This window comes from Thamnophis elegans, chromosome 16 (assembly GCF_009769535.1).
Source record: "Thamnophis elegans isolate rThaEle1 chromosome 16, rThaEle1.pri, whole genome shotgun sequence".
Classification (NCBI taxonomy): Eukaryota; Metazoa; Chordata; class Lepidosauria; order Squamata; family Colubridae; genus Thamnophis; species Thamnophis elegans.
This window is the reverse complement of record NC_045556.1, coordinates 34,356,651-34,381,846: the sequence shown is the minus strand read 5'-3', so window position 1 is coordinate 34,381,846 and position 25,196 is coordinate 34,356,651. Positions and strand designations below refer to the sequence as shown.

General features: G+C 44.3%; 1 protein-coding gene and 1 long non-coding RNA gene across 3 annotated transcripts in view; both read right to left on the bottom strand.

The window, feature by feature from the left end:
- Positions 1-328: 328 nt before the first annotated feature.
- Positions 329-1,025, bottom strand: LOC116519130. Its single transcript, XR_004256625.1, has 2 exons — positions 830-1,025; positions 329-706 (listed from the first exon to the last, which is right to left on the bottom strand). It is a non-coding gene; the product is annotated as an uncharacterized LOC116519130 (long non-coding RNA).
- Positions 1,026-8,855: 7,830 nt separating this feature from the next.
- The window catches only part of STKLD1 (serine/threonine kinase like domain containing 1), a 19,029-nt gene continuing 2,688 nt past the window's right edge, over positions 8,856-25,196 (bottom strand). The window contains exons 1-12 of one of the 2 annotated variants that reach the window (XM_032232836.1): positions 23,235-23,316; positions 21,692-21,793; positions 20,718-20,762; positions 19,860-19,934; positions 19,076-19,180; positions 16,927-16,997; positions 15,826-15,941; positions 13,494-13,612; positions 11,580-11,731; positions 10,105-10,233; positions 9,877-9,960; positions 8,856-8,971 (exon numbers count right to left, since the gene is read on the bottom strand). In XM_032232836.1, the coding sequence (XP_032088727.1) occupies positions 10,125-10,233; positions 11,580-11,731; positions 13,494-13,612; positions 15,826-15,941; positions 16,927-16,997; positions 19,076-19,180; positions 19,860-19,934; positions 20,718-20,762; positions 21,692-21,793; positions 23,235-23,249 (909 nt within the window). In that variant the 5' untranslated portion in view covers positions 23,250-23,316 and the 3' untranslated portion in view covers positions 8,856-8,971; positions 9,877-9,960; positions 10,105-10,124. Of the gene's footprint in view, positions 8,972-9,876; positions 9,961-10,104; positions 10,234-11,579; positions 11,732-13,493; positions 13,613-15,825; positions 15,942-16,926; positions 16,998-19,075; positions 19,181-19,859; positions 19,935-20,717; positions 20,763-21,691; positions 21,794-23,234; positions 23,317-25,196 lie in introns of those variants that run through there. The other variant, XM_032232837.1, reaches the window with a different exon arrangement.

Sequence of the window (25,196 nt, the reverse complement as noted above, 5' to 3'; positions counted from 1 at the left end):
ATCTATCTATCTATCTATCTATCTATCTATCTATCTATCTATCTATCTATCTATCATCTATCCTATTATCTATTTTATCTATCTATTATCTATATCTAACATCCATCCATCCATCCATCCATCTATCTCTTATCTATCTCTATCCTATTATCTATCTATCTATCTATCTATCTATCTATCTATCTATCTATCTATCTATCTATCTACCGTATCTATCTATCTATCATCTATTATCTATCTATCTATTTTATCTATTATCTATATCTACCTAACATCTATCTATCTATCTATCTATCTATCTATCTATCTATCTATCTATCTATCTATCTATCTATCTATCTATCTATCTATCTATTTTCTGCCTAAATCTGTACCTACACGCCCTCTTTCCAGCTACCTGGTGGTTCAAAAACCTTTAAAAACAAATTCATCCTTTTCCCCCTTTTCGCTGTATTCCATGGATTGGGTTTGAGCCGTGCAAAATCACCTGTTGAAAAAGACTTCATCGTTGCAACTCGTTTTCCTATTTATTTGTACAACTTTTAATGTTTTCAGCAAAATACAATATCCGTTCAACCTTTTGCAAATAAATTCCAAAGTTCTGTAAAAGACGGCCAGCTTCGCCTCCTGTTCATAATTGACAGGGCGAAGAGAGAAATTTTTTATTAAAAAAAAATCTTCTATGAGGGGTCGTGCATTATAAGCCCTGTGGAGTGTACAAATTGAGGAGAAGTTACATTTTTAAAAAGTACCGTTTTAAAAGATTTTCTTTTAGAAAATAGCATTTTTTAAATTTAGATAAATGAAGCTAAATTTAAGAAATGTTCACCTTTCTTCTCCAGTTTTGAGAGTGCCTTCTCTGACAGGGCAACTATTTCCTGAGAAAAAATGCATACAACATTGGGGCATCAGACCAATTTCTGATGTCTTGTTATCAAAAACACACTTGTAAATTCACTTAACAACTGTTAAGTAAATAAAGAAACACTTCTTCTGACCTAGGCTTCCCCAGTAGCTGAGTCCTCGTCCTGATAAACCCCTTTTATTAAAATTACAGTGAATTCTCCTCCAGCAAAGTCTTTCAAGATAGTTCACTATTACCGACCTTTCAAGTTAATTCACATTACTAACTTTATCAGGCTTGGAGAGTGGCCAGGCCGATACCTTTCAGACGCCGCAATACTTGGCAAGAATGCAGGAATGAACTAATTATCTCCGGCAAACTCCACTCCCCTTTCGCTCCTCTTTTATTCCCTCTGGGAGGGGCCATTCACCATCTCCCTGTGGCTTTACTCCCAAGTCAACCCTTGTTCCTTAGCTGTTTCCTTCATCTGGCAGCTCTGTGCATGTGCACACTGGGAACAGGCTCCAGCTGTTCCTCTGCCTCACTGATGTCTGACTGAAGGCAGCTGATAACTGGCATACAGCCTTGGGCCCCGTCTCTGCTTCTGACACAGAGCCCTCAACAGAACCTTTCCCAGACTCCAGGACTGGCACATCTTCCTCTCCACTTCCTCACTGTCTGAATCTGCTGCCAGCTCCGCTGGCCACTGCTGGGCACTAGAGTTCCTTACCTCAGCTCCTGCCCACTGAGCAGTTCGAAAGCACGCAAATGCGAGTACATAAATAGGTACCACAACAACACCTTGCAATTTCATCTTCTCCCTTCTTGCTTACCCATCTGTTTCTGAGTTCCTTTGGTCCCTTTTCGGACCTCGATGACTTAGGCCAGACTGGATTGAAATAAACCTTGTTGCCACAAAAAGCGTCCCCTTAATATTCCTCTTCCTTACCAAACTAGAAGTAAATCTGTCCTTCATTTCTCTCAGCATGTCCGTAATGCTCTGGGAGGCCATCTCTACAATAATTTGTCTGCGATTTAAAGAAATTTAAAAAGGCCGGAATCATTTTGCCGTTGGTTCACGGGGCTGGGCCGACGGGGTTTTCTGCCCGAATGTTTACCGTATTTAAACATCTCGTCGATCAGGACACAGATGTTTTCCACGACTTCGGGATCCTCCCTGTGGATCTGGTAGCAATCTTTAGCAGGATGATCCCGTTGCCCTTCTCGTCCGTCACTATGAATCGGAAACCGGATAAACTCTGAAAAGGAAGAGATTTCATTCAATCCCCAACGGGATTTTCCCCTCTCACTTTCCTGCAGTGAAAAAGTTCATCCGTGCACACATAGGTTGATTTCCCTGCTTCTAAACCTCCAGCAAATCCCGTGTAAGGAAGCGAGCACGACAGTCCAGGCCCTATGACGGCAAACCGTGATGGCACAGGTGGCACGCAGAGCCCTCTGCGGGCCTGCCAGCCGTCGCCCCAGCCTTGCTCCACTGAGCCAACCAGCTAGTCTTCAGGTCCCTGCCATGCACGCAGGGGCTGGGAGGGGGGGGCACATGCATAGCATTGCATTTTCGGGGTGTCACGGTGTTTTATTGTTTTGCCAGCTGTGCTCATATTCTAAGACATACGGTAGGCTGGCTCTTCTCTGTAAGCCTACTACGCATGCCCCTTTTCCCTTTTTCTTTCTGTTTCTGGTTCGCCTGCCACGAGGAGGTAGGCTAGGAACTTTACCAGAATGTAGTTATTAGCCAGTAAGTTTGTTTGTTATTTATTTACAATAAAAATATGTTTTTTAGAATATATCTTGGGTTTACTGTTCTTAATCATAAGGTATACTCCAAGGAAAAGCCACGATTCACCCCTCATCAAACACAGGGCTGAATTTACAACCCTCACGGGGGGTGCACGTGGTGGCCCCACCCCTTTTGGACCTGGGAAGCCGCCTGCACTAACCCGGAAGCCAAAAATGTGCAGGAGGGGGTGCGCGTTGCATGTGCAGGGGGATGAGGGAGCAAGGGGGGTCACGTGTGCATGTGTGGCAGGGACTGGGGTGGTGGTTGCAGTTTTGTATGAGTTCTGCCCTGTTTAAGCCCAGCGTAATCCTATCCATCTTTCCTCCCAGCCTTCTCTAAATCCGATCTAGCTCAGCTCCTTAACACTCTTCTTCTTTTACTTGTTCCTCTTCCATCTTAACATTTAACATATAGCTCTATAGTTTCTTTATTAACTTTTCATCTTTCCCTGCTAATATCTGATCTAATTCTGTTAATTATTTGCTTAAACCATTACATTTTAAGCGGTGGCTCAGGGGCTAAGACACTGAGCTTGTCGATCAGAAAGCTCGGCAGTTCGAATCCCGAGCGCCGCGTAACGGAGTGAGCTCCCGTGACTCGTCCCAGCTTCTGCCAAACTACCAGTTCGAAAGGACGTTAAAAAATGCAAGTGGAAAAATAGGGACCACCTTTGATGGGAAGGGAACACCGTTCCATGCCCCTTCGGGCATTGAGTCATGCCGGCCACATGACCACAGACAGCGGTGGCTCTTCGTCCGGAAGAAACATTGTAAAACGGGGCGAGACTCGGCTGAGAACCCTCTCGCTTTGCAACAAGGGCTTAACGGTGGCTGTAGATTTTTTCAAGCAATGCCTTGGGAAACCCACGGCCTGGTAGATGAATACAGTGGGACTTCGGGTCCCGAACGGCTCAGACGATGAACCATTCGGATGCCGAGAGGGAAAATCATCTAAATGTTTCACTCGCATCACAAATACATCCTCGGGTGCTGAATAAAGACAGCTGCGGTGATTTTCCCTGCTGCACCAATTTTTTGGTGTGTGTGCTCATGCACAGCTTGTCTTGCTTCTGGTCACAACCAAACCGAGTGCCAATCGAAGTCTGGGAATGGCTTACGGTCGTCAGCCGAGGTCCCACTGAGCGATTGGGGCAGTGGTGGGTTTCAAAAATTGTTCGAACCTACTCTGTGGGTGTGGCCTCCTTTGTGGGAGTGGCTTGCTGCCCATGTGACCGGATGGGAGTGGCTTGCTGCCCATGTGACCGGATATGAAGATGCCGACGACACTTGTCAGAACCACCTTAAATTACCTCACACGCAGCACTGGCATGCATCAGAATATGATGTAAACTTGATTTTTTAAAAGGCATCTTTGGTTTGCGTTAAAACAACTTCAACACACGGAATGTTCTGATTGCACCACAAACGCAGTAGTCATCCTTACCTTTCACAGAGGCTCTGAGTTTTATAAATATGAGCATGACAGTGTAGAATAATCATATCCGAGGATCAGTGGTGGGTTTCAAAAAAATTTGGAACCTCTTCTGTAGGTGTGGCCTGCTTTCCGGGTCCACTGGTGGAACCTCTTCTAACCGGTTCGGTAGATTTGACGAACCGGTTCTACCGAATAGGTGCGAACTGGTAGGAACCCACCTCTGGATTGGGGCTTTGAGATATTGATTGAGAATTCTTACCGGATGTCCTCAGGAGGCTGGCCAGCCCGAGACAAGCATTCTTCACCAATATGGAACTGCCAGGATGCTGCCTCATGGCTTCAAGCAAAAGCAGAGAATAAGGCTCGTATTTGACTTCATCTATGCATCCTGCAAGGGAAGCCAGAGAAAACCTCCGATTAAATTATTATATTCTCTTTTTTTAAAAATGATTTTTATTGAACGTTTTTAGTCGTTTAATGTCATTTAATGAAAAGAAGGACTAGGGGAGACATGATAGCAGCGTTCCAATATCTCAGGGGTTGCCACAAAGAAGAGGGAGCCAAACTATTCTCCAAAGCACCTGAGGGCAGAACAAGAAGCAATGGGTGGAAACTAATCAAGGAGAGAAGCAACTTAGAACTGAGGAGGAATTTCCTGACAGAACAATTAATCAGTGGAACTCCTTGCCTTCAGAAGCTGTGAATGCTCCAACACTGGAAGTTTTTAAGAAGTTGGATAGCCATTTGTCTGAAACGTTATAGGGTTTCCTGCCTAGGCAGGGGATTGAACTAGAAGACCTCCAAGGTCCCTTCCAACTCTGCTATTGTATTGTTTTAATCTTTAAAAACCACAAGAAAAAACAAAACACAAAAATACATAACAATATAAAGTAATTATACAGCCTTCTATATCACCTTTCCTGTTAACCTTTATAATTCTCCATTCTGCATTGCCTTCCTATGATTTTACCTTGTCCTATAATATAACAACAGTAGTGCTAACACTTATAATAATATTGATTATTTATATCACCATATATTTACATTCTCTATTTTCTATTTGGCTTCTGTTTTCTAGCCACTTACAGATTTTATTCCATATTTTATAGAAATCGATTCCTCTCTTTCTTTTAGTTCTATTGTCGTTTTATCCATCTCTGCACATTCAAGTATTTTTCTAATTATTATTTCATCTGCGGGTGTATTGATTTTTCCCCCCGCCAGTTTTGTGCGAAAGCAATCCTGGCTGCAGTGAGTATGTGTATGATTAGGGATTGAGATTGTTTATCCATTTTTTGTTCTAATACTCCTAATGCTTCTGGTTTCAGTTCTATTTTTCGTTCTGTAGTTTCTTCCAGTTCACCGACAAAACCGTGAAGCCCTTATCCGCGCCGACATAAGCGCGGAGGGCAAATCCGTGCCATCCGAAGCGCTAAGGAAAAAGGCGACCCTAGCGCGACGACATAACCGCGGAGGGCAAATCCGCGCCTTCCGAAGCACTCAGCACCCTAACCCTAACCTAACCCTAAACCTAACCCTAACCTAACCCTAAACCTAACCCTAAACCAAACCCCTAAACCTAATCCTAATCCTTACCTTAATTTAAATCGGCTTTCTGCCGCCACGCTGTTTTAAAGCGCCCTTCTGTTGCCGCGCTGTTGTCGCCGCGGTGATGACGTCGCGGCTTTAGCGACGCAGTTTTGTCGGGCCACGGTTTCTTCCAACCATTTCCGAATTTTGCACCAGTATTTCCTTGTGATGGGACATTATTACATTCTACTGGCTCATAACCCAGCATTGTTTGGGTATTTTTTTTTTTGGGGGGGGGGAATGTCTGGACCAAATGTAATTTGTAATGTTGGATTTCCCCCCTTACCAGAGGGGGGCTCCTTGTGGAGTACTGTGAAGCTGTTACCATGGCAACTGTACCACACTACAGTAGAAGCCATTTTAAGGCACAACAGGCTATATCTTAAAAGAACACACCCACCGAGAGGTTTTAGGGGTGTCATTCCACAATGTTGTCTCCAGAGAGTAAGTCATTTCTGCAAATGATGCCCACTGCCAGAAGCTGTCTTCACTGGACTCGCTTAACAGACCCCTGTAGAAGTCGTCATAAAACTGGCTCCATCTTGACTTAACAACCCACAGCAACTTACAGCAGAAATCCCATTCGCGATTATATTGTGGTGACTCACCGTGAAGAGAAAGGGCCCAAAAGGCACTACAGGCCGCCTCTGCGACGTCCACGTGATGGAGATGTATGTGGAGGATGAGGGAGACCAGCTCCGTGGCGTATTTCAGTGGGCTCTGTCCCACGTCGGCCACTGAATTGACAAAACAAGGCAAATAGATTAGGCCTGAAGTGCTTGCTTATGACTACAGTTGAGCCGAAATAACTTCAAGTAAGAAGAGTCAGAAGGGACCTTGGAGGTCTTTTAGTCCAACACCTCCCCCACAGCTGAGGCAGAAAACCCTGTCCCATTCCAGACAATGGTCATCAAACCTCCAGTGGTGGATCATCCAGAACTCCTGGAAGCAAGTAGCTCCACTGATTAATTGTTCTAACTTTCAGGAAATTCCTCCTTGGTTCTAGGTTGCTTCTCTCCTTGATTGGTTCCCATCTGTTGTTTCTTGTCCTGCCTTTATGTGTTTTGGAAAATAGGTTGTGTTCTGACCCCACCCTCCGTATGATGAGTCACGCCGACACAAGATTACTGCTAGACAATTTATTCACAGTAAATTAACACACCGACAAGACTTTGGCAGCAACCCAGACTTCCGCAGATAAGAAATACGCACAAGAGCTTCTCCAGCTTTAGTATAATAGTTGAATCCTGCAAACAGCCTCTTCCCAAAGTCTCTTCTTATATACTCTCTTGGGAAGAGCCTAATCACAACCACCTGGCCCCAATTATCTTCTATATCTCCGTAGTTGCTGTTGGCGCTTATCTACCCATCTTTGCCTGGCATCGGGACCAACTCCTTTAGGTCCTCCCCACTACTCCAGGGCCTGACGTCAGGGATCAACTTCCTTTGGCTTTCACCGCTGCTCCATGCCTCAAGCGCCTCCTGGTGGCCAACCAGCCTCTCTGGTCCATGCTTGGAGTCTGAACCCTGTCCAGGGTCCTCCACATCTTCCAGAGCCGACTCATAGGGCCCCTCGCTATCGGAGTCTGTTTGCGGCTCCAACAGCTCCTGCTGGACCACAACAGGATGACCCCTCCCCTCTTCTTTGGGGCAGCCCCTTCCTTACGCTAGAATAGATTAACCTGGCTGCTTTCATCAATCCCTCCATGTCCTGTCTACCTCCTGAACTTCATAAGGAGCTACAACAGGATGTTCCCCATCCAAAATGGCCACAAACGCCTGGAAGAGCTGGGGACGAGTGTCCAAGTGGAGACCCTCTTTTCCAGCTGTGCAACCGGAGGTGTCCCGTGACTCGTTTTCTACCCACCCTGTACAGCCAGCGTCCAAATGAGGCCACAACACGCAAGGCAGATTTCTTTGTTGTGAGCGAAAGTGCACATGATGGTCAAGATGTCCGTGAAAATGTTGGCCCCTCTGAGGGCTTCCGCGGCTGCCTCTAGAAAGGGGAAGAAAAAGAGAGAAGGGAGGTGAACAACAACGGATTGTTAGGCCCACCTGAGCCGTGCTAGCATTCCCAGCCAGCAAGGCCACCAGGTCTAGTGGGTGCGCCTTACCGTTGGAGGACATCATCATAAACAAGGTGGAGACCATACAGAGCAGCTCTTCGTGGTCGGGATGGGTCCTCATCGAATTCAGCAGGCAGCTGAGGTTGCTCTCCACAGCCAAGATCTCCACGCTCAAGTTCTCTGCAACAGCTGTCAGAAGCAGAACATCAGCATAGGAACATCTAAGCTGCTGGCCACCATTGCAAAGATCTAGGCTGGTCCCAGCTCTTCTTTCCAAGCCGAAGATCCCCGGAAACTCACAAAAATCTCCCTTTGTGCCTTCTAAAGTTTGCAAACACATGGGAGTAGGTGTGTTGTGTTTACAGAGAAGGTGGCAATAAATCACTTATCCCATAATGGCGAAGCTATGACACATATGCCAGTGGTGCCACCCAGAGCTCCTTCTGGGCATGTGCAGCATCGCCAACTGCTTTCTGGCTTCTGGCACAGATGCCCCCTGGCCAGTTGGTCTTCACATGGGTCAAAGTGCCGGAAAACAGCCTGAAAATGGCCAAAACTGGTAAAAAAAAAAAAAGTCATTTTCTGGTGTGTTTTTGGACTGTTTTCAGGCCTGAAAACGGCCTGAAAAACAACCTGAAAATGACCCAAAAAGCAGCCTGAAAACAGCCGAAAACAAGCGGTGTGCATTTCCAGTACACATGCATGTGCATACATGCATGTTCTGCTTTGGGCACTCTGTGCCGAAAGGGTTTGACACCCCTAACACCCTTTGGAGTGTGCGTGTCCGTGCATGTGTGTGTTCCAGCATAACTCTGGAATGCCTGGCCCGCTGAAATTAAAAGGACTGAATTATATCTATGGTGTCAAGTCACGGTACTTTTGACAGTGATCATGTGCATTTTGGATTCAGGTTTGTTAAGGTACAGCCTGTTGTGCCTTAAAATGGCTTCTACTGTACAGCACAGTGGAGCTGCCATAGTAACGGCTTCGCAGTACTCCACAAGGGGGCTCCCTCTTATACAGGATTAGGATAAATACATACCGGGGCTATGCCAGGTTATCAGCTATAAATAATAATTTCGGTTAGCACAGAGAACCTAATGGTTGTTGGTTCTCTCACCTCGCCCAGCGATTCCGAGCAGCAACGAAAACCCAGCCAGCAGCGTCTCAACAGAATCGTTGTGTTATTCATGGCGTCGATCACCGGCTCCACCAGGTGAAGGAACACCTTGACACCAACTGTAGGGAGAAGTAACTGCAGCTGTTCACTTTCGTTTTTCGTGCCTAATTAATAACTTGCCTGGGTTGGGAGCAGTGACGTGCGGTGAGGTTTATGGCTGGTGAGGCAAGCGGGCAAAAGCCGCCCTATGTCGGACACAGCGGCAGGGCATTCGGAAATTACATTAATTTTGAATTCCTCCCCCTTCCCTCCGACCCACATACCTTTTCCAGCCGTGTCACAGAGGATTTCAACTCTGCTCTTGTCTGCCATGATGAAAATGTAAAAATGTAAAAGGAAAAAGGCAAGAGCTGCTGAGGTCAGGCTGGGTTAGCTGCTGCCAGAGTCTCCAATGGATGACTCTGCTTAACTGTTTAAAAAAAGGCTCTAAAAAGTGCCCTGTACAGGAGGAGGCGAGAGAACCACGTGTCTCATCTACATACGGAATTTTTCGGCTTTAACCCTTGCTTAACTCTGCTCGAGTGATCATAAAGATAGACTAAATGAGGCACATGGTTCCCCCGCCTCCTCCTCCTGTAGAGGGCACTTTTTAGAGGCTTTTTTAAACAGTGAAGCACTAAGCAGAGTCATCCACTGTGACTCTGGCAGCAACTACCTCAGCCTTTTTCCTTTTAATTTTTTCTTTTCTTTTCATGATGACAGTGGTGAGGCCCTGCCTCCCCTGACTGCACGTCACTGGTTGGGAGCACGGCTTTTTATTTCTCTTTGGAACAGTGTAGAAATGCTTGGAAAATCCTTAAGTCGGCAGTGCTAAGGAGGCTCCAGGCCCATTTTGCACCACTCAGGTGACCCTGAGGAGAGAGATAAACCTCCAAGTGGCCTCAACGACTCTCTAAAAGGATGCAAGCGAGCAGTTGCCTGCAAGGAACATAAATCCTTCCATTCTCCCCACTATCCGACGTACCTTTTCCCTCGTTCAACAGGCTTTGGAGCCGTTCGATAGCCTTTTCTTGGGCTTCTTCGGCTTCCGGGTAAGACATCATGAATTCTGCAGGGGATTAAAAGCAAAAAGCAACTTTTTATACTCCGTCTTAGACTCCGGAAAATACGGTATATATTGTACATTGGATTCCTTAAGACTTCACAAAACAAAACACAAAAAGGGGCGTGCTAAATTACTAGCCGGCATTACCTAGAATTGTCTGGATCCTATCAGTCTGAATTATGTCCAGGAAACCCGGGGAATTTCTTTGTCACCTTTATTAGAGGAGATTTCGCTTCAACAAGGCATTCTCGGATAAATGGGTTTTCCACCAGTTCCCTATAATTACAGGAAAAGAGGAGAGAAACAGTTTTCCCTGAATCCAACTTGGCTGAAGAATGTAATCCTCGACTTAACAACCATCCATTTAGAGACCACAAGTTACAACCGAATTTTTAAAAAAGGCACACATGGACGTTTTTCAAAGTTGACGGTTGCGGCAGGACGAGGGGTGAAGAATTGGATATGTCTAGTAGGAAAGAAGGACTAGGGACTAAGGTGGCAGGCTGAACCAAAGTAGGCCTCAAGCCTGAACCAAACTAGGGTTTCATGATATTAAGCTTTAACTGTTCACATAGAAATTGCAAGGTTTGCTTTTAGGACGTAGTACGGTTAGAAACGGGTTAGAAGCAAGTCTGTACATGAAATATGCTGAGGCAAAACATCTATTTTAGCCCATTGGTGGCTTGGCTGTTAATCTGTTTGGTAGACACATATTGTTAGTTCCTCAAAATACGAGCTATGCATGTCGGTTAGCTGACCCATGTATTATGACATCCTGTAGACATAATATTGCTGTAACTCAAGGGCAAATCTTGAGGGGTGTTTCCAAAACTAACAGATGGCTTTAGCTGAAAGTGATAAATTATAATAGGAAGTTCCTGAATTTCACTCAGTGATCAGGACATTTATTCTTTGCACAAATAAACTTCCTTCTCTGAAGAGCTGGCTTGTGTGTCCTGTCATTTTCTACAACAGGACAACATGATAGCATCTTCCAATATTTGAGGGGCTGCCACAAAGAAGAGTGGGGGTGTCAATAAATTCTCCAAACAACTGATGGCAGGAGAAGCAGCAACGGATGGAAACTCATCAAGGAGAGAAGCAACCTAGAACTAAGGAGAAATTTCCTGACAGTGAGATAAAAATTAATCCGTGCAATTGTTTCTCTGCAGAAGTTGCAAGTGCTCCATCATTGGAGGCTTTCAAGAAGAGACTGGTCAGCCATCTGTCCGAGATGGTATAGGAAGCTCAAGGTTATTCTTTGTCTCCGCACCTCGACACCTGACCGGAACCAGCTGGGTGGAGATGCCAGCGTGGAAAAAGAAGATTGGACCATGTGATGGATTTGTGGGTGTCAGGACAAGATCATGAACTTTCAGCTAGGTGGGAATCCTACATAACTTCCAGAATTGGGATTCCACAGATGTGCTAAGATGTCTGGTTTACTAAATTGGAACTTTAAGGATCGTTTTGCCTTGGACTCTGATTTAATTCTGCATGATACTTGGAACGCTGACAATAGGGCCTCCTGCTTTAGCATGAGGTTGGACTAGAAGACCTCTGAGGTCCTTTCCAACTCTGTTCTTCTATATTCTAATGGGACAATCTCGGCTGGGACTCACTCTGCAGTTGACCGCACAGAAGGATCAATCTTCAGCATCAGAAAGAGGACGGAAGACAGCAAGGGGTGCAGCTGGCTCATACCACTCACAGCTTCCTCAAGAGCTCTGGCCTCCTTCTTAATGTTGTGCAGCAACAACGTGGGTTCCTTCACCTACAAAATACCCACAACAGCATGGGCGAATAATGTCGGATATGCAATACAATTTGAGAAGTGGCAGCAATTATGGGAAAGGAATTATAAACAGTATATAATGGCAACAGTATATAAAGAGAATTTGGACAACATGTTTTACAGATGGCACATGTTGCCGGAAAGATTGGCAAAAAATGTTTAAAGCTAAATCAACAAAGTGTTGGAAGTGTCACCAGATGCCGGGATCATGCGCAAAAAAAAATATTGGGCAAAAATTCATATGTGGTTGGAAAGAAGGATACAGCAGCATATTGATTTAAAGCCGGAACTGTTTTGGTTAGGTATTTTACCAGAAAAATATAGTAAAGAAAATGCATATTTAATTATTCATGTAATAACTGCAGCTAGAATTGTATTTGCACAAAATTGGAAAAATGGAAAAAAATCCCTCAGGGAGATGCAATTAAAATATATATTAGACTGTGCAGGAATGAACAGATTAACGTTGGCAATCAAAGATAAGGAAGAATCAGGGTATTCTAAGATATGGGGATGTTTTTATCCCTGGATAGAAAATGAATATAGACAAAAAGGAAAGAGAAAACTGAATAATTTGGAAAAGAACGCAGAATGATTGAGGAAGAGTTGAATTAGAAGGCAACTAAAAGGTAAAGGTAAAAATAGATTTAAAAAGATGTAACTGTTAAATATGATGACACAAAGATTGTACCCAGGTGACACACTGTAAGATTACTAATGTTAAGAGTGGTTATGGAAAAATAAAAATAAAAACTTTTCATATGAGCTCCCGTGACTTGTCCCAGCTTCTGCCAGCCTAACGGTTTGAAAGCAGGTCAAAAATGCAAGTAGATCAGGAATGATTTAAACTCTTCAAAGTTAGCGTAGCAAGAAGCTAAGATCAATGTAGAGATATTAACCCTTTTTTTTACTTCTTATTTCTCAATATATTTTAGACTGTGTTTGTTAAAAATCTATACCGTGTACGGGCTCTGGGAAGTCGGGGGGGAGGGAGGTGGGGTGGTGGTGGGGAGGGTGGTGGGAGGGAGGGATATATACTAGGTTAGATACGATGGTTTAGATCTCAATGTAATGCAATTTCACATGTATACTGTTTTTCTTTAATTTCTCTGTAAAAACAGGATAAGTTAAGTACATTGACATATAGTGGAGGTACACCAAGGGGAGGAGGAGAGGGATAGAAGAAAAATGGGTAGAGAGGGCGGGAGAGAGGATGGGAGGGAGGGTGAGAAGGAAGGGAGGGAGTGGATCGGGAGAGAGGAGTGGTAGAGGGGGAGGGGAAGTAGGCTAGAGGGGGATGATGGAGGGAAGATAGAAAGTTGGAGGGGGGTGGAAGAAAGAGGTGTACGGAGAGTGGAAGAGGTATATTGGGTTTCTATTTTTGGGGGTATTGTTGACAAGAGGAATTGCTGCGATTATTGTTTAATGTTGTATGGCCCCGGCTATGCACAGTATATATGTAAGCGTATGAAAATGGAAAATAAAAAATCTTTTTCACAAAAAAAAAAATGCAAGTAGAAAAATAGGAACCACCTTTGGTGGGAAGGGAACAGCGTTCCATGTGCCTTTGGCGTTGAGTCATGCCAGCCACATGACCACGGAGAGACGTCTTCGGACAGTGCTGGCTCTTCGGCTTTGAAACGGAGATGATCACCGCCCCCTAGAGTCGGGAACGACTAGCACATACATGCGAGGGGAACCTTTCCCTTTATAGTGCTCTAACGGGAAGGATAAAACATACCTTTGAGTAAGAGCAGGCTATCATCTCCAGCAACATGGAGCCCAACGACCAAATGTCGGATTTGTCACTAAAAGAAAAATTGGCCGCCTCTGGAGCCATCCAGCATTTAGAGTCGGGCTCTGCAGAAAAGGAAACCCACCCAGAACCATTTTTAAAATCCCTGCCAATGATAGCCAAGGCCGGTGTTTTACTTATGAAACTGAGCAGAAAAGTTGAAAACGCCTGTTGCTAAGCAAGGCAGTTGTTAAGTGAGAGTCCATGGAAGTTCTCAGCTCATGGTTGTCTTTTTCAAGAGGCACGGGAACTTTCTGCTTTTTTTCTCTGAAAACGTTTCACTTCTCATCCAAGAAGCTTCTTCAGCTCTGAACGGATGGTGGGGAATGGAATGGTTCTAATCTCCGGTCCCCTAATCCTCTTTGTTGCTCTGCACTCTTTGTAGAGTCTCCACATCTTTTGTTTACATCATGGGGACCAAGAGTGGATGCCGTATTCCAAGTGTGGCCTTACCAAGGCCTTATAAAGCGGTATCAACACTTCACGTGATCTTGATTCTATCCTTCTGTTGATGCAGCCTAGAAGTGTGTTGGCTTTTTTGGCAGCTGCTGCACACGGCTGGCTCCTATTTAAATGGTTGTCCACTAGGACTCCAAGATCCCTCTCACAGTTGCTACTATTGAGCCAGGTACCACCTATACTGTACCTGTGCATTTCGTTTTTCTTGCCTAAATGTAGAACCTGACTTTTTTCACCATTGAACAAATTGTTGTAAGGGGAGAAGTGCCTGGTATTCCATCACTCCCCCTTCCCTTGAAACTAACAGGGGTCGTACATATACATCCTCTCTTTAGTTTATAATATTTTCCAAGCCCCCCAGATTTTTTTTAATCAAAAGAATTATTATTTTTTAAAGATAAACTTTCACAAACACAACATAAAAACATCTTCCAGTTACATCCAGAGTGTCGGTTGGTTACAAAACTTTTTTTAAAAAAGATCTTTATTAACAGACATGTAAAATACACACACACACACACACACACACACACAAATTAGACATGCACCACATTTATACAATTAACAATACGAACAGGAACTTCCTGTTCTTTGTGCATTCTCTCCATAGTCCTCACTTACAGTTTATATCAAGTCTCATATTATCTAATATATATCTATACATCATTATCATTATTAATCTTTTATTTGACTATTATTCCTTCATTTTATACGAGATATTCTAAACTTTGAATTAATTTATATTATAACAATTCATGACATCCTCCTAAATCCATCCTGTTGGAGTACATCTTTATATTATATTCTGTGCCGTTCCATTGTCTTTGTATTGTAAAATTCTCAAGTCATATTTCATTTCCATCTTTTTTTGGTCTAACCATTGGTAAAATAAATCCCATATCTTATAAAATTGTTTTCTCTTCTTCTTCTCTCATTTCAAATGTCAATTTACTCATTTCAGCACATTCCCAGATTTTTTGGACCCACAGCTGAGCTTTGACCATCATTTGTCAGCTGTGACCAGGGGGGCATTTGCCCAGGTTCGCCTGGTGCGCCAGTTGCGGCCCTACCTGAACCGGGAGGCCCTCACAACAGTCACTCGAGCCCTTGTGATCTCTAGGCTGGAATACTGCAATGTGCTCTACATGGGGCTGCCCTTGAAGAGCATCCGGCGACTTCAGCTAGTCCAGAATGCGGCCGCGCGAGTGATCGTGGGCGCACCACGGTTCGCCCACATAACACCGATCCTCCGTGAGCTGCGCTGGATACCTGTTGATCGTCGGGTGTACTTCAAGGTCCTACTTACCACCTATAAAGCGCTCCATGGTAGTGGATCTGGCTATCTGAGAGACCGCCTCCTGCCAATTACCTCCCTGCGTCCCATCAGATTGCACAGGGTAGGCCTCCTCCGAATTCCATCCGCCAGTCAGTGCCGACTGGCGACTACGCGGAGGAGAGCCTTCTCAGTTGCAGCTCCGACGCTATGGAACAACCTCCCCGTGGAGATCCGCACCCTCACCACAGTCCAGGCCTTCCGCACGGCCCTCAAGATCTGGCTATCCTGTCAGGCCTGGGGATAGGATTTTACTCTCTCCCCGCCCGAATGTTGAGTGAATGTTGTGTTTTATGGTTAATTTTTTTACTCACGTTTTTCTTTTATGTCTCGTCTTGCACTCCCTTCCCTCATTGTTGTAAGCCGCCCTGAGTCCCCTCAGGGAAAAGGGCGGCCTATAAATGTTCAATAAATACCTAAAAAAATACCTAAATTTTTTTATTTTTTAATTTTTGATAGGGATGGAAACCAGCGAGAGGAACTGACCTTCTTCAGCCCTTATTCTCCATTTCATCTCATCCGTCATGAGGGTTTCCGAGCCGAAGTCGCAAACCATGAAGGAGGCTTCACCAGTGGAAAGGACGTTCGATGGCTTGAGATTCCTGAAACAGAGCAGAAAGAGGGGCCACCGTCAGGCAGGCTAGCCACCCCCACCCACCCCCCCAAAAAAACCCACACAAAAAATCCTGCATGGAATTTCTTTTGTCTAAGCCAGTGTTTCTCAACCTTGGCAACTTGAAGTCCTGTGGACTTCAACTCCCAGAATTCCCCAGCCAGCTATGCTGGCTGGGGGATTCTGGGAGTTGAAGTCCACAGGACTTCACTTTGTCAAGGTTGAGAAACACTGGTCTAAGCAGTTTATTGTTCCTCGCTTACTGACTGAAATCCTGCCAAACTAAGCAGACAGATAGTCCCCGAGTTACAATTGCAGTGGAACCTGCCCCTCGTGGTCATAAGTCTAGGAAAAGGGGACCCTTTTTTTTTTTTTTGGAGTGGTGGTTAAGGAAATAAAACGGTTAGCTGTAGTTTTTGCTAAAAACCAAAACAGTTAAAACCGTCGTCGAATGAGGGAAGCTGAGTTGCTGAACAACTGAAGTTCAATTGTGTGAGCACGGCTGGCCTTGACCGTTGGAACTTCAACGTCTGAAAATCAGATCAGATTTAACAGAGTTGGAAGGGACCTTGGAGGTCTTCTAGTCCACCACACCCCGCCCAAGCAGGAGACCCTAACATCATTTCTGACAGAGGGCAGTCCAGTCTCTTCTTGAAAGCCTCCAGGGATGAAGCTCCCACAACTTCCGAAGGCAACTTCTGTTCCTTTGGTTGATTGTTCTCACTGTCAGAAAAATTCCTCCTCATTTCCAGGTTGAATCTCTCCTGGATCAGTTTCCATCCATTGTTCCTTGTCTGGCCTTCAGGTGCTTTGGAAAATAGCTTGACCCCCTCCTCTCTGGGGCAGCCCCTCAAATATTGGAAGGCTGCTCTCCTGTCTCCCCTGGTCCTTCTCTAGACTAGCCACCCCCGAGTTGATGAGGTTTGTGTGTGTCCCTCCTGCTAAAACCCCCAAAATAATCAAATCCTTCTCACCGGTGGAAAATATTTAGCCGATGGATGTAAACTAACACATCCACCATCTGTCCTATGAATATCCGAATGACCTGCGGAGAGAAATATATAGACGGTTTAGGAAGAATCGAGATTTCTTGACTCACAATGAAAAGGGTGGAAAAAATGAAATTACAGTTATGCAAGTGGACGAAGGAAGATATTTATCTCATCCTGGAATGTATCAAAGGATGCCCATAAAAGCAGGAGAGATTTGATTGATGATTGATTGGTTGGTTGATTAAAGCAGTGGTCTCCAACCTTGGCAACTTTAAGACCTGTGGACTTCAACTCCCAGAGTTCCTCAGCCAGTCAACTCTGGGAGTTGAAGTCCACAAGTCTTAAAGTTGCCAAGGTTGGAGACCACTGGATTAAAGGACCTTCCCAGGTTTCTGACGAGCAAAGTTAGTGGCGGAAGCCGGATCTGCTTAACGACCGCATGATTCACTTAATGACTGCAACAGTCTGCTTATCAACCATTGCAAGAAAAAAAGGAGGGGCAGGAGCAGCTCCCTTGGGAACCGCTTCGTTTAACAACGTTAATTCCGGTCCCTCATTAAGTCGAGTTGCAAATTTAAAAGAATTTGTTTTGCTGCATCTGAACCTTTTCTTTTGTTTCCTTTTTAACTTTGAGATTGGTATTACTTGGATTTACACAATTTTGCAACCCTCCCCTCTTCCCACAAATGCCATCACTGCGCTTAACAATTAATTCCCACAATACTGTCAATAATTTACTAAGACTGTATTACTATTATTCTTCTCTTCCTAGCATCTATCTCTCCCCACTTATGACTATAAGCAGGTTGCTTCTTTCTTTCAATTTATATTGTTTTTATTTGTTTCCTACTGCCAATTTGATAGCTTATTAGTAACCTATGACTATCACTGTGTTGCATCTTTATATTTTTGATGAATGTATTTTATTCTCTTATGTACACTTAAGCGCATATGGACCAAAGGCAAATTCCTTGTGTGTCCAATCACACTTGGCCAATAAAGAATTCCTATTCTATTCCTATTCCTATTCCTATTCCCATTCTATTCTATTCCATCCAATTACCTCCACTCAACCAATTAGATCCCATAGATTAGGCCTCCTCCGAGTTCCATCTGCCGGTCAATGTCGACTGGCAACCACGCGGAGGAGAGCCTTCTCGGTGGCAGCTCCGACCCTCTGGAACGAACTCCCCGTGGAGATCCGCACCCTCACCACCCTCCAGACCTTCCGCACAGCCCTTAAAACCTGGCTGTTCCGACAGGCCTGGGGTTAAAGACCGTAACCCACCCGAATTGTATGAATGTTGTGCTTTTAATGATGTACTGTCTTATGTGTTAATCTGTTTGTTCTCCCTTCCTTCCGAATTGTAAGCCGCCCTGAGTCCCCCCAGGGAAAAGGGCGGCATATAAATAAACTACTCATACTCATACTCATCCAAGTAAACAAAAAAAGTTTAAAGGTGAGACTAAAACTTGAGACTAAACATATCCTATATGTTTAGTCTCAAGAACGGTTGCAAGATTTGAGTTTGGCCAGTCCAGAGAAAAGAAGGACTAATGGGGACGTGATCGCAATCTTCCAGTATTTGAAGAGCTGCTATAAAGAGGGTTAAATTATTCTCCAAAATACCAGAAGGCCAGACAAGGTATAATGAATGGAAACTGACCAAGGAGAGATTCAACCTAGAAATAAGGATAAATTTTCTGACTGGGAGAACAATCAACCAGTGGAACAGAAGTTGCCTTCAGAAATTGTGGGAACTTCATCCCTGGAAGCTTTCAAGAAGAGACTGGACTGCCATCTGTCAGAAATGGTTTAAGGTTGGACTAGATGACCTCCAAGGTCCCTTCCAGCTCTATTCTGTGAAAACCACACTGTGTACAAGGAGCACGCTTAGCTTAAACAAATCAACCATGTGATGACTTAATATATAACAATATCTGGTTCACCCAACATTCCAAGAAGTAGATTGATTTCTACAAAGTGGGGAGAAAGAACTGGAATTTGCGTCCATTATTCGTCCCCATGTTCAGCTGATCTAGGATGCTGTTTCAAAGACATCATGGCTACAGGGGAAACATGGGCCCGGATTTGCAAAGATCTCGATGATTCAGCTAGCTTTGGTTTGACCTTGTTCGGAAATCCCTCGTGTCTCAGCCTCTTGGCCTTGATAAGCGAGGAGAGATCCTCGTGATGGGAATGGTTCATCACCAGACAAAGGAAGAGAGAAGAAATCTGAAAAGAGAATTAACGGTTGGAATAACCTGTTCCCAGCCCCATTAAATTCTTTAAAAAACCCTTCAGAATTATTCTGACTGAGGCTTCCCAAGGGCATGAAGCAAACTCCTTGTTCCGACAAAAAACCCTTTTATTAATTTGCTGTGAATTCTGCTCATTCACATCCAGCAAAGTCTTTCGAGGGAGGATTTACACTCACAGACCTTATCTGGCTTGGAGAACTGCCAGCCGATATCTGCAAAAGTTGGTAAGGAGTCTTGGAGAGTCACGAACCAATGAAGCAAACTAATTGTCTCCTGCAAACTCCATTCCCTTTTCGCTCCTCTTTTATTTCCTCTGGGAGGGGCCATTCATCATCCACCTGTGGCCTTACTCCCAAGTCGACCCCTGTTCTTTAGCTGTTCCCTTCGTCTGGCAACTCTGTGCATGCACACACTGGGAACAGGCTCCAGCTGTTCTTCTGCCTCACTGATGTCTCACTCTGAAGGCAGCTGATAACTGGCATATGGCCCTGGCCCCTCTCTGCCTCCGACATCTCATCAGAGCCTTCCCCAGACTCCAGGACTGGCCCATCTTCCTCCCCAACCTTTTCACTGTCCGAATCTGCTGCCAGCTCTGCTGGCCACTGGCGGGCCATAACAAGAATGCTTGCAACTTCAGTGATCCTGTTTCTCACCTTATTGTCCCAAATGATAAAAAATTCTGTGTAAGCACAAATATTCTTATGCTTTAATTTCAACAGCTCCATTACCTGTAAGGAAAAAAATGGCCCATCAGGGGGGGGAAAAGGTGTGTAAAACTCAGTCACATTCAACTCTGCTCTTTGACTAAATTCTTCCAATGTTGAATTTGCGCGATAAATTAACCCGACTAAGCAGACTCACAAAGTCGTTTTAAAAGAAAACTACCAAGTGTGATTAAACACTAACACTTCACGTATTGTGAGAATGGTGTTGCTAGGACTTTCACCGACTTTGTTAATAATTTTGTGCGAACCCAAGCCCTAGAATCAAAGTTGGAAAACTCCAGTTTAACCCACAGCTAAAGATAAAGGTTCCCCTTGCATATATATATATATATGCTAGTCATTCCCGACTCTAGGGGGCGGTGCTCATCTCCGTTTCAAAGCCAAAGAGCCAGCACTGTCCGAAGACGTCTCCGTGGTCACATGCTGGCATGACTCAACGCCGAAGGCGCACGGAACGCTGTTCCTTTCCCACCAAAGGTGGATCCTATTTTTCTACTTGCATTTTTACGTGGTTTCGAACTGCTAGGTTGGCAGAAGCTGGGACAAGTCACGGGAGCTCCCTCCGTTACGCGGCACTAGGGATTCGAACCGCCGAACTGCCAACCCTTCTGATCGACAAGTTCAGCATCTTGGCCACTGAGCCGCCACATCACATAAGCCCTAAAGTTCCTCTTTCTTTATAAGGCAGGAATAAATCACCAGCATATTGTTTCATAATTACAGCATAAGCAAAAGATCATTATTTTATGGAATATAGTTTAAATAAGGACAATTAAGACACATTACCTCTTGTAGAGCGTTGTTCGCCTGATTTTCATCAATGCATTCGACCTGCCCCAAAGAGGCAAAGAGTCAAAACAGATCATCCTTTTTAATAAAGTTTAAATACCCATATTTTTCAGAGTATAAGACTCTCCAAAGTATAAGACCACACCTAGCTTTTGGGGAGGAAAACAAGGGGGAAAAATTGCCTGTGTCTCCCAGGAATTTGCCTCCTTGCAGCAAACAGCAAACAGACTATTTCAGTTTCAGTTTCAGCCTGATTACCATAAGCAGCTGATTGTCGGTTACATCAGCCTCCCGACCATCAGCTGTTTCAGGCTGCAGGGATTGCCATGGCTTATCGCCACTTCCGCACACCCTATTTTTGGCCTCTGCATCCCGTTTTCAGCCCGTGCGCGCCCTGTTTGGATGAAAAGTAAACAAGGAGAGATTCAACCTGGGAATAAGGATAAATTTCCTGACAGAACAATCAACCAAAGGAACAGAAGTTGCCTTCGGAAGTTGTGGGAGCTTCATCCCTGGAGGCTTTCAAGAAGCGACTGGACTGCCCTCTGTCAGAAATGGTGTTGATTCTCCTGCTTGGAGTTGGACTAGATGACCTACAAGGTCCCTTTCCAACTCTGTTTCTGTTTATATCCATTCCTGCCAGCGGGCTGATTTTATTCTAATTTAATGCTTGAAAGAAGCAGAAAGATTTGGTGAATATTAAACAGGATATCAAAGGCTGAACATCAAAATCCTTTGAAAGTGACGGCAAGGCCGAAGCCATCGGTGAAATCCTGGCTAAAGCTGGGCTGGTGAACCATAAGCCTAATTTTGTTCTATTTATAAGGTGATTTTATTCCAAGAGTGTTTTGTTGGTGCCTTCTGCATCCTTTTCGACCTGCGGGTTGGCCTCTTGAGATAATTCACGGGGATGTATTTGGGAGTCCCATCCAGTTGCCATAGTGACATGCCTTTCCTTGCTCTCCCCTCACCTTTTTCAACATGTGCTTCTTTCTTGTGGTATCTCTTCCTTTGGCCCTGGATTCTACTTCCAGCATCATTCCCAGAGCCCCCGGGGGCAGCTCCTTCACAATCTGCATTGCCAGCAAACAGATAATATTTTAGTAATGTTATACAAGTCCTCCATAATGGCCAAGCATTTGTCTGTCTGTCTACCTATCCCATCTAATTTAGCTATCTAATCTCGGTGTCTCTTAGCTATGTCATCAAATCTGTCTGTCTTTATCTATCTATCTGTCGGTCTGCCTGTCTTGTGTCTGTTTTATATATGTCGTCTAATCTTTATTTCTCTAGCTAATCTTCAATCTCATCTAATCTACCTACCTACCTATCTGTCTTATCTATCTATCTATCTATCTATCTATCTATCTATCTATCTATCTATCTATCTATCTATCTATTATCTGTCTATGTTTTATATATGTCTTCTAATCTCTATTTCTCTAATTTTCTATCTAATCTAATCTAATCTAATCTATCTATCTAGCTATCTATCATATGTCTGTGTGTTTTATCTGTCATCTAATCTCTAGTTCTCTAGCTAATCTTTTATCTAGCTAATCTAATCTACCTACCTACATGTCTAATTTATTCTATCTATCTATCTATCTATCTATCTATCTATCTATCTATCTATCTATCTATTATCTGTGTCTGTCTTATATATGTCATCTAATCTCTTTTTCTCTAATCTTTAATCTAATCTAATCACCTATCTACCTACCTATCTACCAATCAATCAATCAATCAATCAATCATATGTAAGTGTGTCTTATCTGTCATCTAATCTCTTTCTCTAGCTAATCTTTTATCAAGCTAATCTAATCTACCTACCTACCTAATTTATCCTTATATCTGTCTGTCTGTCTGTCTCTGTCTATCATCTATCTATCCTATTATCTATCTATCTATCATCTATCTATCTATCTATCTATCTATCTATCTATCTATCTATTTATCTATCTATCATCTATCATCTCTCTGTGTCTGTTTTATATATGCCATCTAATCTATTTCTCTAGCCACTCTTCAATATCATCTAATCTACCTACCTACCTATTTTATCTATGTCTGTCTGTCTGTTTGTCTCTCATCTTCTAATCTATCTCTGTCTCATCTGCTCTCTCAATATCTCTATTTCCTCTCTCTAGCTATATATATGTATATATTATAAACATACACACAATCACCGATTGATTTCACGCATTACACTGAACCCTGGTTGGTTTAACCTGTGGTTGATTGGATAAGCAGGAAGACAAGTTAAAGCATAGCTCCCCCTCTCCTGGTTTTTAGCCTGGTGCTTTCCCCACTAGACCAAAAAAATGTTAAACCCATCAATTTTAAATCTGGGGGTCAATTTTTAAATTTTAGTCTGGATACGGACCGCCCACCCACCCTTTTTTTTTTTTTTTTCCAAAAATGAGTCTTTTCTCTTTCCTGGGGGGGAAAAAGGAGGGGGTCTTCAATGTCCTTCCCCCACCCCTTCCCGACGCAAACTTCGCCACGCCCCACCTGGTACTTCTCCATGGCTTCTGAACAATAATGGGGCGGGGGCGTCGGTCGCAAACGGTTGTTGCAGCCCCTTCCCCGCGGAGATCGTTCCTTCCTGCCCCTCCCCTCCCCTCCCCTTTCCGTCCACGCCCCATTCCGTATTCCTTTTCTCGATCCATTATCCATCCATTCATTATCCATCCATCCGGACGCTCCGAGGAAAATAAGATTTCAACTCGCGCCGCGCCCGCCGCATCTGTAAAAGTGCTTTTAGTTGTCTCTCCCCTCCAACCTCCCCCCCCCCCAAAAAAAACCCCGCACGAAACAGGCAAACTTTTTTTTTTTGAGAAGGGGAGGGTCTTTTCCGTTTGGGAAAATCAAGGGGTCTTCTTAGCCGCTGCAGAATCCCTTGGGAGGAATTGCAAAGGAAAGCGAAGTGATGCGGAAAGTTGGGGTGAAAAAATTCTCCCAATCGGAGGCAGTTTGTTCTGTAAAAAAAATGTACCACCCCTATTTCTCCCCCTTGGGCAAGTACAGAATATATTTAGAGATTAATTTGCCCCCGTGATTCTCAGCAAGAGTTTGTTAAGGGAAAAAGCTCGTTACCAACTAGGTCAGTGTTTCTCAACCTTAGCAACTTGAAGATGTCTGGACTTCCCCTCCCAGAATTCCCCAGCCAGCGAATGCTGGCTGGGGAATTCTGGGAGTTGAAGTCCGGACATCTTCAAGTTGCCAAGGTTGAGAAACACTGAACTAGGTAACCAATAAAAAAAACCCCGCAGTTCAAAGGGCACCAAGGACCCCACCAATTCAAACTGTGTTGAAGCTAAAAAACACAAGAGAAGCAGCTCAATTCATTCTTTGCATCCGTCTGTGTTGCAGAAAAAAAAAAATAGAGGCACAAAACTCCTGCCCAAATTAACTTTTTTTTTTCCAGAAAGGCTGCTTTAAGAATAGAAGAGGGGGGAAAGACAATGGGCAGCTTTTATTCCTCCATCAAACATTAACCCAGTACCAAGTCCAAGAGGAAAGCTTTGGAAAAGTAAACACAACAAAATACCTGAAATGTGAAACTCCCCAAGTACCATTTAGCCCAGTGGTCACCAACTGGTGGTCTCTGGGGGTCTACGAGAAAATTTGGATGGTCCGCAGAAAAATTATTTGCATTTTTTATATTGCACTCAATCAGGGGTCCTCAAACTACGGCCCCTGGGACGGATACATGCAATGAACGCTTGGGTTGCTGCAGAGAGTCTCCCCCTTCGGAGTCTTTTTGTGGGGGTCGGAGGGGGGCAGAAATTCCAACTTGGGGTCTGCTTCAGCCTCCTGGTGGGGGGCTTTGGGTGAAGGCTGGAGGGAAGAGCCGCTGGTGGGGAAGAGCCGGAGGGCCTCGTTCCAGTGGGACTGCATCATGGCCTTGGACTGGCTGACCATCTCAGCCCACTGAGCCTCCAGGCGCCGGCACCTGGCCTTGCACTCCCGCAGGTCTTCCCTCTGCTTGGACAGCCCATGCTCCTAGTCCTCAGTGAGGTGCTCGTACTGATGATGATAGATGGATCAAAATACCATATCCAGTCTAAACATCTGGCTGGATGATTTAAATAGGTGGTGTAAAATGCCAAATCCAGCCTAAGCATATGGTTCGTTGGCCGACATGACAGGTGGATCAAAATGCAAAATGCCATATCCTGCCTAAACATCTGGCTGGATGACTTGATAGCTAGGCAAAAAAATCTGCAAAATCCAGCTCAAACATCTGGTTGGCTGACACAATAGGTGGATCAAGATGTCATATTCAGCCTAAAACATCTGGCTGGATGATTTGATAGGCAGGTCAAAAATGCCATATTCCCCCCTAAACATCTGGCCAGATTACTTAAATAGGTGGTTCAAAATGCCAAATGCAGCCTAAAAATCTGGTTGGCTGACATGACAGGTGGATCAAAATGGAAAGTGCCATACCCATCTGGCTGGGTGACTTGA